Below are 16,055 nucleotides of genomic sequence, written 5' to 3' on the forward strand. Positions count from 1 at the left end.
AGGAGGAGGGACATGGACCGGCACGCCGAGTCTGTTTCTCTCCAAACCCTGAGCCCCGGCGTGGAGGAGGCTTCCCGGTTTTATCCTCTCGGACTCTTTGTCGCCCCGATATGGATCAGACGTCCGGACCTTTCTCAGGCTTTGCGGAAAGCCCCGTGTGCTGGGGCGGGGGCAGTGGGCCACACCGCAAGGCCTGGCGCCAGCACTGGTAACTCCACAATGGGGCAGTATTTTGGGCCAACAGGCCTTGCAGGACTAGGTAATTAAAGGGGCAGTGACTAGATTCAGATTGCTAGGCCCCCCCCCCCAAATGTCTCATTTCCCCCCATCAATACCATTTCATTACAATAAGGATATTTAAGTTATTGGGGTGACATTGGTTAATGATAAAGCTTTCAGGTGTACAGTTCTATAACGCATCCAAAGTATGTTGTATTGTGTGATTTAAAGGTAAAAGGTCAAAAATTTAAAACAAAGAAAAAAGAAAAAATACCTCTTGTAGGAAATGAACAGCCCAGGCTTCTCTCTTCCTACCCCACCCCCGAGGCCCAGCGGGGGCGGGGGGGCGCACTTCCTTCCAGGGAGGGGCTCTCCTAGGTGGGGCTCCTCTCCCCGGAGAGGCCTGGGGTGCTGACTGGGGAGGTGGCCCTTCCCTGGGGGGCTGAACTGATACCCCCTAGATACCCCCTCAGGGGAGCATGTGATCAGCAGCCAAAGCAAAACTACTTCAAAAGAAAGCAACAGCCTGGCCGGTGTGCCCAGTGGACAGAGCATCAGCCTGCAGACCAAAAGGTCCCGGGTTCGATTCTGGTCAAGGGCATGTGCCTTGGATGCAGGCTCCTGGGGTCCCGGTCAGGGCTTGTATGATTGACAACCGATACGATGTGTTTCTCTCCCAGGGATGTTTCTCTCTGTCTTTCCCTCTCGTCCCCTCTCAGGTCAATGGGAAAATATCCTTGGCTGGGGATTAAAAAAAGAAGAAAAAAGCTGACATTTGCACCTTATTGGAAATTGCATCACCTGCAATTACTTCATCGAGATAAGAAGGTTTAAATGTTTCAATGGGTGCAAAGGGGCGCACTGCTTTTCATATCGCTTTAGGGGCCACTGGAACAAATTGATTCCGGCTGATTCCAGCCCTGCAGCCTGGGCTGCCCTGTCCAGGCCTCTGGGTGGCTGAGACTCCGCACCTGTGTTCCAGCCCACCCTCTCCGGGAGGAGCAGGGATGGGTCCTGGGAAGCTGAGGGGTGTGTGTGTGGGGGTGGGTTCCGAAGGAGGACTTGTATGAGGGAGGTCCCTGGGCAGGTTTTTGGGGTTAGCAGGGGGAGGCCACTGCTTTGCTCTTGAAATTCCCCCGCTGACAAGTCACACCTGGGGGGAAGCGCTCCATCTCCCTGCTCCTCTTGAACACACCTCTCCTCGGGGTCCCAGGCAACCCCAAGGTGAAGGTCGCAAAGGGAAGTGTCCAGGTCAGAGGAGGAGGAGGTGCCCAGGGCCACGCCGGGAGGGGTCACAGTTTGGAGGGCCGGCCTTGCTGCCCACTGGCTGGGAATCAGATGGACCTCAAGCAGATTCCGCAAAATGGATAGATAGGAATTGCACAACCCTAGGCTGGGTGAATACTGTAGAACCTTCCATTTTTCTGTTTGCTGAGAACATTCCATTTTCATTCATTCATTCATGCTGAGAACCTTAATAAAAAGCTGGGAAGAAGTGTTCTAGCCCCGCAATTTCAGGAGCTGGTGACCTTGGGCTCTCCTTGCCCCCCAGGCCTTGCTCCCGGCTCAGGCACAGCTGACACCTCCCAGCCGCCGGCCCGAGGAGAAAGCGCGCCACTGGGGCCAGAGCCACGCGGGCGCCGGAAGCGGTCCCGTCGGCGCGTCTCTTGAATGAAAGGAGCCAATGGGAGCGGGGGCGGGGCCCCGGCCGGCCAATCGCGGTCCCGCCCCGGGAGCTGTCACCGCGGCGCGCGAGTCCGAAAGGCGGACACCCCGGGCTCCCACGCGGCCCGGCGCGCCGCTGCCCCGCGGCCGGGCAGGAGGAGAGGAGAGGGGATAGGGGAGGAGAGGGGGGAGGGGAGGAGGGGGAGGGGGAAGGAGAGGGGAGGGGAAAGGGCGACCTCTCCCGCCTCGTGGCTGCTCGCTCTCCCCGGTTCTGCGGGCTCGTGTGCGTTTCGGGGGCCGGGGGCTGGGGTTGGGGGGACTGAGCTGAGGACGGAGCCCCGCTCTGCTGGCCCCAGGCGGGCCGATGGCTCCGGCGCCGCGTGGAGCCGCCCCCCGCCCCTCGCTCCGCCTGACAAATCGAAAACTGCAGCCGCCGAGGCGCCAAAACGCGCCGCTTCCTGCCCGTCCCCTCCCCTCCCCTCCCCTCCCCGGCCTCGGGGCCAGGAAGCGGCCTGGGCTCCCGCTCCTCCGCCAGCCGCGGGGCTTGCAGGGCTCCCCGCCCGGCTTGCCGCCCGCAGTCGGTGTGGACGGGCAGGGCCCGGCAGCAGCCACAGCCCGGGGGAGGCTGGGCGGGAGGGCGCACACAGGCTGCCTCCCTCACGCTTCACTCCCCACTCCCCAGCCCCGGCCCGGCCGGCGGCCCCGCTGGTGGGGCGCAGTCCCACACGAGGTGGCGGGTTCGGTTCCCGGCCGGGACCGGACCAGGTTCGCCCCTCCGCCGCCAAGGGGCGCATAAGGAGCAGCAATTGATGTTCCTCTCACTTGGTTGCTCCTCAGTGTTTCTCTCTCCCTTTTTCTCTAAAACCAACTTAAAGAGCATATTTAAAAAAAGCCACTTCACGAGTCTCCAAACCATGTGACGGCTCCCGGAGCCGCGGCCCCCGCAGCCCGCACCCCCCGTGGGCGCCCCGCCGGGACCTTGACCCCGGGGGCGTGTCCCGGGCTCGGCCTCCCGACCCGGAGCGTTCGAAAAACGCGCGCTTTGCAAACTGCCGGCCGTCGCCTCATTGGCGGACGGAGCTGTCAGTTCCCCGCACAGCCAATGGGGAGGCAGGTCCCGCCCCCCGGAGGGGCTGGTCCGAGGGGCTTTAAAGCCTGACGGGCGGCGGCGCCCCCAGCCCGCGCGCTGCCTCCGGTGTGCGCCCTCCGCCGCCCGTGTGCGCCCTCCGCCGCCCGCCCGCCGCGCCATGCTGTCCCCGCGCCGCCCGCTCGCCCCGCTCACCCCCCTCGCAGACCCGCTGCAGCTGCAGCTCTCGCCCCTGAAGGGGCTCAGCCTGGCGGACAAGGAGAACACGGTGAGGGGCCGGGCCGGGCCGGGGCCGGGCCGGGCTGGGGGGCCGGGGGCCGGGCGGGCCGGGCCTCACCGCGCGTCTCCCCGCAGCCCCCGAGCCTCAATGGCACCCGCGTGCTGGCCAGCAAGACGGCGCGGAGGATCTTCCAGGAGCCGGCCGAGCCGGTGAGCGGCCCGGGCGGGCCCGGGGGGTCGGTAGGGGGCGCCAGGGGAGCCTGCCCGGCTCCGGGCCAGAAGCCGCCGCATTGTCCCCGCCCCGCCCTCCCCTTTCCCGCCAAGTGAGCCTCCCTCCATCCGCCGGCCCCGCTCCGGCTTCCGCTCCCACCGCCTCCCCGGGGGTCCCTGCGGGGACCGCGCACCCCCGTCCCCACCGCCTCCCCGAGGATGGATCCCTGCGGGGACCGCGCACCCCCGTCCCCACCGCCTCCCCGAGGATGGACCCCTGTGGGGACCGCGCACCCCCGTCCCCACCGCCTCCCCGAGGATGGATCCCTGTGGGGACCGCGCACCCCCGTCCCCACCGCCTCCCCGGGGGTCCCTGTGGGGACCGCGCACCCCCATCCCCACCGCCTCCCCGAGGATGGACCCCTGTGGGGACCGCATGAAATGGCCGGCTGGGGGCCGGCCCCGGGCGGGGAGGACGGCGGCTTCATGGGGTTCGCCGCGGCCTGGGACAGCCTTCCTCTCTCCCCGGACAGAGGGCCCCCGCCCCGGCCGCCGGCGCGCAGGAGGAGCCGCTGCTGCGGGAGAACCCGCGCCGCTTCGTGGTCTTCCCCATCGAGTACCGCGACATCTGGCAGATGTACAAGAAGGCCGAGGCCTCCTTCTGGACGGCCGAGGAGGTAGCGGCCGGAGCCCTGGGCGCCAGCTCCGGACATGCACCCCGGCGGCGGCGGTGGGGGCGGACTGGGCTCTTCCCCGGGGGCGGGAGCACCCTGGCCCAGGGGGTCCACGTTCTAAGTGGCCAGGAAGGGGTATAGGACCCGGAGGGGGGGGGCAGGCAGGAAGGCGGGGGTCCTCGGGCTGACCCCGTGGCCTCCGCGCCAGGTGGACCTGTCCAAGGACCTGCAGCACTGGGAAGCCCTGAAGCCCGAGGAGCGCTACTTCATCTCCCACATCCTGGCCTTCTTCGCCGCCAGCGACGGCATCGTCAACGAGAACCTGGTGAGGGCCCGCACCCAGCGTCCGCTGGCACCCCCTCCAGGCCTCTCCCTTCTCCTCAGTTTTCCCGTCCCGCACGTCTAGATGCCTGTGGAAGCTAGATTTACGTGTCACCTCCTGGCCCATCACACACTCCCCAGCTACTCCTTCCTCAGGAGTATCTCCCAGGCGGGAGAAGCCCAGACCCTGTCAGGCCGTAACAGGTTCTCAAACGGGGGCCTCTGTAGGCGGCAGGGCGTGCCCGGCCTTGTCAGGACAAGGAAGAACTCCACAGAGAGGCAGACCCTGACGTGGCACAGGAAAGGCAGCTGGTGCAGCCCAGCCCGCGCCCAAACTGGCACCTGGTCCTCCAAGCTGCGTTTCCTGTGCCGGCCACCAGGTGGAGCGCTTTAGCCAGGAAGTGCAGGTCACGGAGGCCCGCTGCTTCTACGGCTTCCAGATCGCCATGGAGAACATCCACTCGGAGATGTACAGCCTCCTCATCGACACCTACATCAAGGACCCCAAGGAGAGGTGCGTGCCGCCGCCGCCCAGCGCGCTGCAGTGAGGCCTGCCTCCGTCCCCGGAGGGGCCGAAAGTGACTGAGTCACGGGCGTTCCCGGACCAGCTCTCCTTTGCGGAGAGAATCCTAAACCCACTGGGCTAGCCCGTCACCTACGAGCACAGCTGGGAGGCTGCGCCCGCCTTTAGGGTGGGAGGATGAGATAGTCATCTTCCCGAAAGCCTTTAGGCTCCAAGAGGTGAGGTCAAACCTAAATCTTAGCTACAGTGTGAGGCGGGGCAGGGCGGAGAGGGCGGGGACAATGTGGAATGCCCCTTATCTTGTAAAGAACTAGGAATCTGCCCCACTAGCCGGTGTCTTACTGAAGGGTTGGTTCCAGTCGGGGATATGTACCTTGGTTGCAGGCACATCCCCAGTAGGTGGTGTGCAGGAGGCAGCTGATCGACGTTTCTATCTATACCTCTCTCCCTCTAAAAAAAAAAATCAATAAAAGTACACTTTTTAAATAAACCCTACATTTATTCTAGCATAAACCAAGCCCCATTAATGTGAGATTTTAAAAAGCACAGAGAAGGGAAAGCCAACCTGTGAATGTGGCCCCGAGCCTGGTGGCCAGGACCCCGGCGGGCTGCTGACCCCCGTGTGCCCCCAGGGACTTCCTCTTCAACGCCATCGAGACGATGCCCTGCGTCAAGAAGAAGGCGGACTGGGCCCTGCGCTGGATCGGGGACAAGGAGGCCACCTACGGTAAGGCCCCGGCCCTCGCCCCTCGCCCCTCCCTTCCTGGGCAAGTGAACGCTGGCTCATGAGGACGGGGGTGTCACACTCGCTCACGGGGACGTGTGTGTGTGTGTGTGTGTGTGTGTGTGTGGTCACACTCACTCACAGGGACCGGGGGGTGTCACACTCGCTCACGGGGACGTGTGTGTGTGTGTGTGTGTGTGTGTGTGGTCACACTCACTCACGGGGACCGGGGGTGTCACACTCACTCATGGGGACCGGGGGTGTCACTCACTCACGGGGCCCGGGGGTGTCACACTCGCTCACGGGGACGTGTGTGTGTGTGTGTGTGTGTGTGGTCACACTCACGAGGACCAGGGGTGTCACACTCGCTCACGGGGACGTGTGGCCCGGGGGTGTCACGCCCACAGGAGAGCGCGTCGTGGCGTTTGCCGCCGTGGAGGGCATCTTCTTCTCCGGCTCCTTCGCGTCCATCTTCTGGCTGAAGAAGCGAGGCCTCATGCCGGGCCTCACCTTCTCCAACGAGCTCATCAGCAGAGACGAGGTGAGTCCGGTTCAGGCAGCAGCCAGTCAGTAAGTCGCACATGCACACTCCGGCACTGCCCTGGAGGACATATCTAAGGAGTGTTGTGTTTCCTGGTGTTCTCTGCTGCTGGAATGCAGGGTTGGGGAGCATCTTGGCGGACCCAGAACCCATTCTGGTCCAGCGTGTCTCTAAGCGCCGGGATCAGCTGCAGAGGGGAGGGGAGGTGCCGGCGGTTCCAGTTTAGGCCAGTCAGCACCTTGGACGGACTCGGCACTGACACATGCAGGAGTGACTCACTTGAAATTGCTTTGCGTGTCCTTCACGTGGAGTTGGAGTTCTGCGTTTCAGCAGCCTCCATGTGAGCGCACGCGCTTGCTTGCCTGCGGGTTATAGAAAGGAGGTTCTAGCTGGTGTAGTTCAGTGGCTAGAGCATCGGCCAGTGGACTGAAAGGTCCCAGGTTTGATTCCAGTCAAGGGCATGCACCTTGGTTGCGGGCCCATCCCCAGTAGGAGGTGTGCAGGAGGCAGCTGATAGTTGTTTCTAACACTATTCCTCTCCCTTCCTCTGTAAAAAATCAAAATATATATTTAAAAAAGAAGGGTGCTGAGTGAAGTTCGCACACAAGAGGACCAGCCTGCTGTAGGGCCTGTTGTCGGCGCCTAGGGGGCAGCACTGGGAGCCTGGCTGGGGCTGAGCCTGTTGGGGGGAGGCACAGGCAGCAGCTGTAGAACTCTCAGCCTCTCAGCCGCTCGGTGCTGCAGGCGGCCAGCAGGGTGGGGGAGGCGAGTGCAGAGAGGGGGTAGGCCGTTTGGGATTGCGTGTTCGTGATGACATCTTCTGGCTCCATGGTGACCTCCGACCTTTCCCCCTAGGGCTTGCACTGTGACTTCGCCTGCCTGATGTTCAAGCACCTGGTGCACAAGCCTTCGGAGCAGAGGGTGAACGAGATTATCACCAACGCCGTCCGGATCGAGCAGGTGGGCGGGGCGAGAGCTTCGTGGGGGCGGCGGGGTGGGTCCCTGAGGCCCGGGCGTCCCGGCCTCCGGCTCACTGGGCGCTGTGCTCTGGCCCAGGAGTTCCTCACCGAGGCCCTGCCGGTGAAGCTCATCGGGATGAACTGCACTCTGATGAAGCGCTACATTGAGTTTGTGGCCGACAGGCTCCTGCTGGAGCTGGGCTTCAGCAAGGTACGGCGTGTGTGTGTGTGTGTGTGTGTGTGTGTGTGTGTGTGTTAATACACACTGAGTGGCCAGAAGATGATTATCTCTGAATGCAGAATAATCTGGCCACTCTGTGTATCCTATATAATAAAAGGCTATTATGCAAATTGTCCCCTCAACCAGGAGTTCAACCAGCAGGCAGGCCGGCCAACTGCCCATGCAGAAATATATATACACACACACACACACTGAGTGGCCAGATTAATGTGTTCAGAGATCATCATCATCTGGCCACTCTGTATATTTTTTATTGATGTCAGAGAGGAAGGGGGAGAGAGGGGGAAACACCCATGATGAAAGAGAACCATTGGTTGGCTGCCTCCTGCACGCCCCACGCTGGGGATCAAGCCTGCAACCTGGGCAGGTGCCCTGACGGGGAATCGAACCCTGAGCCCCTGCAGCGGGGCGGGGAGGTGAGCCCTAGGGTGCCGCAAAGCTTCTCGGAGCCTGTGGAGGCTCCTGTCCGGGTTTTGTCCGTGTCCGGTCCGTGTCTGACCAGCAGGCAGGGGGCCGGGACCTCACAGTCGCTCCACGCCCTTCCAGGTTTTCCGGGTGGAAAACCCGTTTGACTTCATGGAGAACATCTCCCTGGAGGGCAAGACCAACTTCTTCGAGAAGCGGGTGGGCGAGTACCAGAGGATGGGCGTGATGTCCAGCCCGACCGAGAACTCCTTCACGCTGGACGCCGACTTCTGAGGCCGCTCTCCGCTGGTTGGTGTGTGTGTGTTTTCCCTTTTCAAAAAAAAAAAAACACAAAAAAAATTAGTGACATTACGTCTTAGCAGCTAGCTGCAGCGTTAACATTCGTTAGTGACAGCTTTAGAACATGAGCCCACACGGCCATGGTCTCAGCTAGAGGGAACTCGGCAAAGCTTCTCGGAGCCTGTGGAGGCTCCTGTCCGGGTTTTGTCCGTGTCCGGTCCGTGTCTGACCAGCAGGCAGGGGGCCGGGACCTCACAGTCGCTCCAGCAGCTCTTCGGGGATGTGGGCCATCTGGTCCGCAAGCTAAGCATTCAGTTCCTACCATGCGGCCACAGGAAGCGGCCAGCCTCGCTGCTTCAAAACAGACTGTAAAGTTTACTTATTTGTACGTAATATTGGCACTTTACCTGCCCATAAGCAAAGCTTGTCCTGCCTGCATCCGGGCCCTCCAGCCGGACGGAGGAGCTGGCACACCCCATGCAAAGCCTTCTGCTGGCCCTGCGGGAGCCACTCAGTTCACACTGCCCCTGAGCAGGTTTCTGTTTTCTTTAATGAAGTGAGAGGTTCCTTTTCATTGGCTTCAGTTCAGACCTGAGCGAGAGCCGGCTGCAGCCACGGAGGAGCTGGGCTGTTTCGTGGGTGGGGATGGAGGGAGGGGACTCAGCTTTAGTCCCTGGGCCCTGCGGTGTAGTCGGTGCCAACTGCCGGGCACCTGGATGGGGCGTCCTTCACTTCCCGAACCTCCAGCTGCATCTCCTTGGCTTCAATGAGTGGACGGCCCTGAGGGCTGACAGCTGGGGGCCAGGACAGGACTGCGCTCACTTTCAAATTGTCCTGCCGAGACGGTGCTCGGTGAAGTGGTAAAACCAAGTCTTCCCAAATGGTTTTTCCAAACACTGTCTGAGGAGCGAGTACCAGCCAGCAGGCGTCCATCGGTCCTTCGGGCCAGTGGTTAACGTGGGGGGGTCTGTTTGAGAACTGGGGTTTAGTTCTTCACCACACAGGCCTGTACCGCCATTTATTGTATAAAGCCTCTTAATAAATTTATGTGATGTGTGCCCCTTTTAAGTTCATCAGGTTCTGTCTCCTCACGTGTGTTACACGGAAATAAACATGTGGCCGTGACTTCGCACGGAAAGGGCACAGGAGGGGCCGTGGCAGACCTCAGGGTCTGAGGGTCCCACTTCTCTGTTTAAAGGGGAACTGATACTTCACTTGGAAGCATTTGGAAGTCTCTTAAATGAATAGCCGAGCGCACGTGGAGCGAGTTAGTCAGCGGCTCTAGGCAGATGGCAGTGTTAGAGGCGGGGGTGGCCTTGATACTGGAGGCGGCACTGGGGGCCTGCCTGTTGGCGGGGGTGTGTGTGTGTGTGTGTAGGGAACCTGGCGGAGAGCGTGGCACCCAGAGGCACCCGGTGGATGTCAGGATGTGTGCTGCCAGGGCAGTGATTCCATCGGGTTGTCAGGGCAGCTGTGCTCCAGGGCCCTCAGCCATCAGGGCAGCCTCCCGGGGCCCACAGTCACGCCCCCTTTTGCCATCCGCCTGTGCCAGCCCCCCCTCCAGACCACACCTCAGGGCCGCATCTGCTGGTGGCAGCCGGTCTGCGTGGTCTCAGGCGTGGGCTCAGCCGCCCGGACCTGCTGGCTCCATTGGGGAGGAGTCGACCCCGAACCTGGATAAAGTCTGCACACAGCCCCCACCCCCCACAGTGGAATGGGGGCTAAGAAACATCCCCCCCCCCTCTTCGGCCAGGAGAGGACAGTGCTCATCTTTCTGGGCTGGGACCCCTGGGACAGTCCCAGCCACACGTGACCCCACGCGTGGAGCACAGTCACATAAAACATGACTGGGAACACGGGCCCTGGGGTCCTGGGAACTTCAGGGAATAGGTGGGAGACCGCTCAGAGAAGAGGGGGGGCGGGGAGCCGTCTGCCCAGTTCCCACCGACCCCATTCCCCGGGCACAGCGCTGGCCCCGGCTCCACGCAGACTCCACGACCTGGCCCTGCCTGAGGACTGGCATTGGGGTCCGGAGGCCAGGCTCAGCCCTGCCTTGGTGCTCGGGGGCTGGGGCTGGGCTGGGGCTGCCAGGAGGCAGGCCTGTCGGGAGTGAGGCCGCTTGGCAAACGGTGGGCGGGCCTACAAGAAAGGGGTCCTGGTGACCTGGTTTTCTGGATCCAAGCATGCCCCGGCCCAGCACTGCCCTGCCTCCCTCGGAGCGGGGTAGGGGTGGGGGAAGGGCCGGCGGGAGGGGTGCTGTGGTCAGGAGGCTGGTCCTGGGTCAGGCTGGCAGGCTCCGCGCTGAGAGTCTCAGAGCAGAGCAGGAGGATAATTATATCCCGTGACACGTGGAAATTACATAAAGCCCTCATTTCAGCCGATTAAACAATTCCACCAAGTCCATTCGCCGATCTAATGGGCTTGATTGGATGATTCATGCGGCGGGCGGCACCCGTCTGGGCTGGGGAAGGAGCCCCAGGAGCTGGAGAGGAAGGGCTTGTAGGCAGGGGTGGGGCCAGGACGCTGGAGGGGGCTGCTCTGGGCGCGGCCACCTTCCCCAGGGCCGCGTAGGGGGGTAAGGGGGGGTCTTAGCAGGTGGCTGCCTCCTCCCCACCCGCTCACTCAGGAATCCAGGCCGGTCTAGTCCCACTCCCGGGGAGGCCCAGGGGCGGGGGGAGGCCCAGGGGCGGGGGGGGGGGCCAGGGGCGGGGGAGGCCCAGGGGCAGGGGGAGGCTCAGGCCCAGGGGGAGGCCCAGGGAGGCCTAGCAGGGCAACTCCGTTTCGGGCTGTCGGTATTTCCGTGGACCACACAGTTCCATCGCGCTCGCCACGCCACCTGTCCTGGCTGGCGCTGCGGTGGCAGAATGGAAAGGTGCGACGGGGACCAGATTTCTCCCTGGAGCTGATGTTACTTTTGAAAATACATATTTTTATTGATTTCAGAAAGGGAGGGAGAGGGAGGGAGAGAGAAACTTCAGTGATGAGAGGGAATCAGGGACTGGCTGCCTCCTGCACGCCCCACACTGGGGAGCGAGCCTGCAGTCCAGGCCTGTGCCGACCGGGAATCGAACCCGGACCTCCTGGCTGGTAGGTCCACGCTGACCCCCTGAGCCACACCCGCTAGTGTTCTCTTTCTGGCCTTTCCCAAAAAAGCGTTTGATGACTCACAGTGAGGCTCGGCCTTGCTCTTGGCGGGGTCACGGCCGGGTCAGGGAGACGGGAAGCAGTAGGCAGTGGGAGCCAGAAGGCCCGCTGGAGCGCTGAGGACTCGTGTGGGGAGTGGGGAGTGGATTAGGTCTGACAAGCCCCCCGGCTGGGCGGCTCCGACACCCGTCCTCTCCCACATCCGGGCCGGAGTCCAGGAGGGTGCCGGCTGGGCTGGCCCTCAGGCGGTCCTGGCTGTGCCCTGTCCTGGGGCTGTCCCTGCTGGGGCGTCTGTCCGGATCTCCTCCTATCAGGACGCCCGTTAGCCCGGGTCATGGTCGCGCATGTGATCCCATTTAACGGCAATCACCTCGTTCACCACCCGCTCCTAAAGAGCCGCCTTCCTAGGAACGGGGACGTCAGCATGTGGACTTGGGGGGGATTCACCTTCACCTGTCTCCCTGAACTGGCTGTGAGAACAGCCACAACGAAAGACTAAATCACATGCGCTCACATAATGCTAATTAGTGAACGAGTATTAAAGACAAATATAACATACTGGAGGCCTGGTGCATAAAATCCGAGCCCTCAGGCGGGTGGGGGGGGGGGTTTCCCTCAGCTCGGCCTGCACCCTCTCACAGTCCAAGAGCCCTAAGCCGGCAGACGGACATCCTGAGTGCTGTGCTCATCAGCAGAGAGCCTGGCTGCTGGCTGAGCATTTGCCCCCTGGTGGTCAGTGTGCGTCATAGCGGCCGGTCGTTCTGTTTGGTCGATTTGCATATTAGCCTTTTATGCTATAGGAGGATACTCAACAGTCGACTTCGTGTTCCTGCTGTCTGTGCCGCCTGCTCTTCCCAGTGGCTGGAGAGCAGTACTGAGCATCTGAGCTCGGACCGTGTCCCTGTGTTAACGTGTCCTCCCAGGGAGACCGCAACCCTGGCGGGAAGGACCCGTCTTCGCGTCCCTGGTCCCTGGCAGCAGAGGCCTCGCTGGTGGATAGACAGATGCTGGGCCGGCTGACGAGGGAGCCTAGGCTCAGCCTGGCCTGGGAGTTGAGAGCACCCAGGCCCTCGCCGGCTCAGTGGGTGGAGCGTCCGCCCTCAGGCTGAGGGGCCCTATTCTGGCCCAGGGCCGCGGTCGCCACCTTTCCGACCGCACGGACCACACACTGGCGACCGCTGTCCAGGACACGTCCCTCGGTGGCCGGCTGGATCCTGGGCCTTTGTGGGTGAGGGAGGCAACCCACCCATGTGTCTCACGCCAGCGTTTCTCTCTGTCTCTTCCCCTCCTTCCCACGCCCTAAACACCGATGGACAGCATCCTGGGGAGGAGTAACCAAAAAGAGCATTCAGCTCAGTGTCACCGGCTCCAAGGTCAGGGGAGGAGGGGACTAGCTCCCGAGAGGGAGGGAGGGAGTCCCAGCAGAGGCTGGGAGAGGCCCAGCCCTGGGGGTGGGAGGCGGGAGGGCTTGTTCTCTGGTCGGTTCTGAGAAGCCGGCCAGGTGTGGGGGAGACGGGAACCCACGGCAGCTGTGCCTGGGCCGCGGGAACTGCGAGGCGGAGGCAGCCGGCTGGCCGCGCAGTGAGTCAGGTGATGGTGGTCCCCGGAGCCGGGTGCGGGGTTGGGTGATGGGAGGGGTGGGTGATGGGGAGGAGGTGAAGGGGGTGGGGGCTCAGGAAGGGCCTGGGCTCTTGCAGGCGGTGGTGGGGGAAGGGCTGTCCGAGGAGAGGAAAGGGGACGGACCCCAGGTTAGCAGAGGCCCCTGGCCCCCGAGGAGAGGGCCAGGGAGGGCTGTGGGCTGGGCCCGGGCTGAATGGGCCCCCAAAGGGAAGTGGGTCCTCCGGGCGGGCCTGGGCCAGAGGCATCGACACCGGGTTGCTCGCTGGAAACGCCAGCTCTTAGGCCTCCCCCAGGCCCACTGAGCCAGTGCGGGGGTCCGGGGGTGGGGGGTGGGGGGCTGATGGTACAGGGCTCAGCCCCCGTGCGCCCCACCCCTCAGTGCCTCCTGCAGCCGTGGGCACCGGGGAGTCACCGCCCCTCACCTCCGGCCTGGGTCCGAGTCTGAGTGCTGAGCGTTAATTTGGGGAGAGGGCTGGAGGGGCGGAGGGGAGGGGCGGGGGTGGGTCAGGAGTCTTACCTGTCAACCAGCCCAGCCCGATGCCAGGCGGGGTGTGGGCACAGGCTGGGCCTCCGAGGTCCCCCCACCCCGACCAGGTCTTTCCTCTCCGTCCTGGGCAGGGAACCCCGGGTGGCAGGGCTGCGCGTCCGCCCACACCTGCGGGCTGTGCTCTCCTCCGGAGGGCGGCTGCAGACCTCCCCCCCACTTCTGTGAACCAGTGTTGAGTCTGCTCTGAAACTCATTCGCTTGCTCTGTTTGTGGGCGTTCTGACAGAACACATGAGGAGCCCATTGAATTAAAACAACTTCCCAATCAGCGAGTTAACGAGCGTGACAACACAAACCATTCACGCCAAATTAACGCAGTGTTCGGTCTCACCACAATCTCCCAGTGATACACAAACAGCCATACACAGAGGCCTGACTCAGTGCTGGGAGAAGAGGATTCTGGGACTGTCAGCGGTCCCCTGCCGTCTGACCGGGGGGCACCAGCGGGTGCCAGGAGCAGGCGACAGACACAGCCCTGCCCCCGGGGACCGCCCGGCTCACACGGGACGGCCCGGCTCACAGGGGACCGCCCGGCCCACACGGGACCGCCCCCTCACACGGGACCGCCTCAGTGACCGGGAGGAAAGGGCCCCCGGAGGGCTTCCTGGAGGCGGCGGCACTGAGCGGCGTCGGGGAGACAGCAGAGTTCCGTGGGTCTTGGCTGCTTCCCTTCTTTCTCTGCAGCCGCTGCAGCCGGGCGTTTGTTCCTCCTCTAATCTGTCCCCCGAAATGCTCTCATCGCACGGCCTGAGTGGTGCCGGTCCCCGGTGGCTCCTCCGTCCCTTCTTCCCTGACTCCCGGCAGCCGGCGCTCCTGGAAGCTTCCGTGGCCTCAGGTTCCCCCAGCATCACCGGTCTTCTTTCTCTGGCCCCTCCGCTGGGTGCTCGTCCCTTCCCTTCCCTCCCTGACTCCCAGTGGGCCCCAGGGCTCAGGCCCACCATAGCTTTCCAGGCCCTGCGCACCTGCCTCTCTGAGCCTCAGCCTCCCCTCCTCCCCCTCCCCCCTCCCCTCCCATCTCACTCTCCCCCTCCCACCTCCCTCTCCCTCTCCCTCTCTCCCTCTCCCTGTCATTCTCCCTCTCCCTCCCCCTCCCTCTCCCCATCCCATCTCACTCTCCCTCTCCCCTCTCCCGCCCCTTCCCCCTCCCTCCCCCTCTCTCCCCCTTCCCCCTCCCTCTCCCTCTCACTCTCCCCCTCCCCTCTCCCTCCTTCTTTCCCTCTCCCTCCACCTCCCCTGCCCCATCTCACTCTCCCTTCCCCTTCCCCTTGCCTCTCCCCCCCTCCCCCCTCCCTCTCCCTCCCCTCCCCCTCTCCCTCTCCCTGCCTGTAACCTGGGCAGCCATTAAACACATCCTTTATCTTTTTATTTACTTTTTTATTTTATTTTATTTTTTTAAAATATATATTTTATTGATTTTGTACAGAGAGGAAGGGAGAGAGATAGTTAGAAACATCGATGAGAGAGAGTCATCGATCAGCTGCCTCTTGCACACCCCCCACTGGGGATATGCCCGCAACCAAGGTACATGCCCTTGACCGGAATCGAACCCGGGACCTTTCCGTCCCCAAGCCAACGCTCTATCCATTGAGCCAAACCGGTTTCGGCGATCTTTTTATTTTTTAACACATTCTTAGATCCAGCCCTGGCCCCGCACCCTCCCCTCCCCTGCCTTACCCGAGGGCAAGGGTGGACCCGTGTGGTGGCCTCTGCCCACTCTTTCGTGTCCTGCGTCTGGAGTAAGAGGCCTGTGGACAGACTCTGCTAATTCCAGTCCCATGATCACTCCCAGCGTGGCCTGAGCTGGGCCGGGGCTGCCCTGAGCCGGCCGCTCCCGGCAGAGGGGCAGTCTGTGCTCCGAGCAGGAGCGGAGCAGCCTGCCCCTGGGAGCGCCCATCCCAGGCGGCCGGGAGCCGCCCTTCCCCCGCGGAGAGGAGAGCGGCCAGCGAATAGGATGGGGCCGGGTGAGGGCCGTGCGGGGTGGGGAGGGCTGCTTCTCCCACGAACGAGTCACTCACGCCGTTGGCTCGGCTGAGAGGTGGATGCGGTTCTGAATGGGGACCAGATGCTTCTTTGTTGTTAACTCACCGAGGCTGTCCTTTCCTCACTGGCTTTTAGAGAGAGTGGGAGGGAGAGAGAGAGAAACACCGATGCTTCAGTCCGCTGATCCTTCACGTCCCCAGCGGGGACCAAGCCTGCCACCCTGCACGTGCCCGACTGGAATCCGGCCCTCTCGGTGCTCAGGACGACGCCCAGCCCACGGAGCCGCACGCCAGGGCCCGTGTCTGTGTTCACGGAGCCGCACACCAGGGCCCGTGTCTGTGTTCACGGAGCCGCACGCCAGGGCCCGTGTCTGTGTTCACGGAGCCGCACGCCAGGGCCCGTGTCTGTGTTCACGGAGCCGCACGCCAGGGCCCGTGTCTGTGTTCATGGAGCCACACGCCAGGGCCCGTGTCTGTGTTCATGGAGCCACACGCCAGGGCCCGTGTCTGTGTTCACGGAGCCACACGCCAGGGCCCATGTCTGTAATTGGCTGGAAGCCCTGACTCTTTCCAGCCACGATGACCGGCATCTTAAACGAGCCGAGTGGTCAGCACGAGGCAGGAGCACCTGCAGGAAACGCGGCCCCAGGCCCCTCGTCTCCCCATGAGCCCCCTGGA

General features: G+C 63.1%; 1 protein-coding gene across 1 annotated transcript; it reads left to right on the top strand.

Annotated features, from left to right (window-relative positions):
- The first annotated feature begins 3,072 nt into the window (after positions 1 to 3,072).
- RRM2 (ribonucleotide reductase regulatory subunit M2) lies at positions 3,073 to 8,183 on the top strand. Its single transcript, XM_036432559.2, has 10 exons — positions 3,073 to 3,239; positions 3,326 to 3,400; positions 3,934 to 4,077; positions 4,283 to 4,399; positions 4,776 to 4,909; positions 5,551 to 5,645; positions 6,050 to 6,183; positions 7,039 to 7,143; positions 7,240 to 7,353; positions 7,930 to 8,183. The coding sequence occupies exons 1-10, from the start codon at positions 3,132 to 3,134 to the stop codon at positions 8,080 to 8,082; spliced, it is 1,179 nt and encodes a 392-aa protein (XP_036288452.1). The 5' UTR covers positions 3,073 to 3,131; the 3' UTR covers positions 8,083 to 8,183.
- The last annotated feature ends 7,872 nt before the right edge of the window (positions 8,184 to 16,055 follow it).

Source organism: Pipistrellus kuhlii, unplaced genomic scaffold (genome assembly GCF_014108245.1).
Source record: "Pipistrellus kuhlii isolate mPipKuh1 unplaced genomic scaffold, mPipKuh1.p scaffold_m20_p_112, whole genome shotgun sequence".
Classification (NCBI taxonomy): Eukaryota; Metazoa; Chordata; class Mammalia; order Chiroptera; family Vespertilionidae; genus Pipistrellus; species Pipistrellus kuhlii.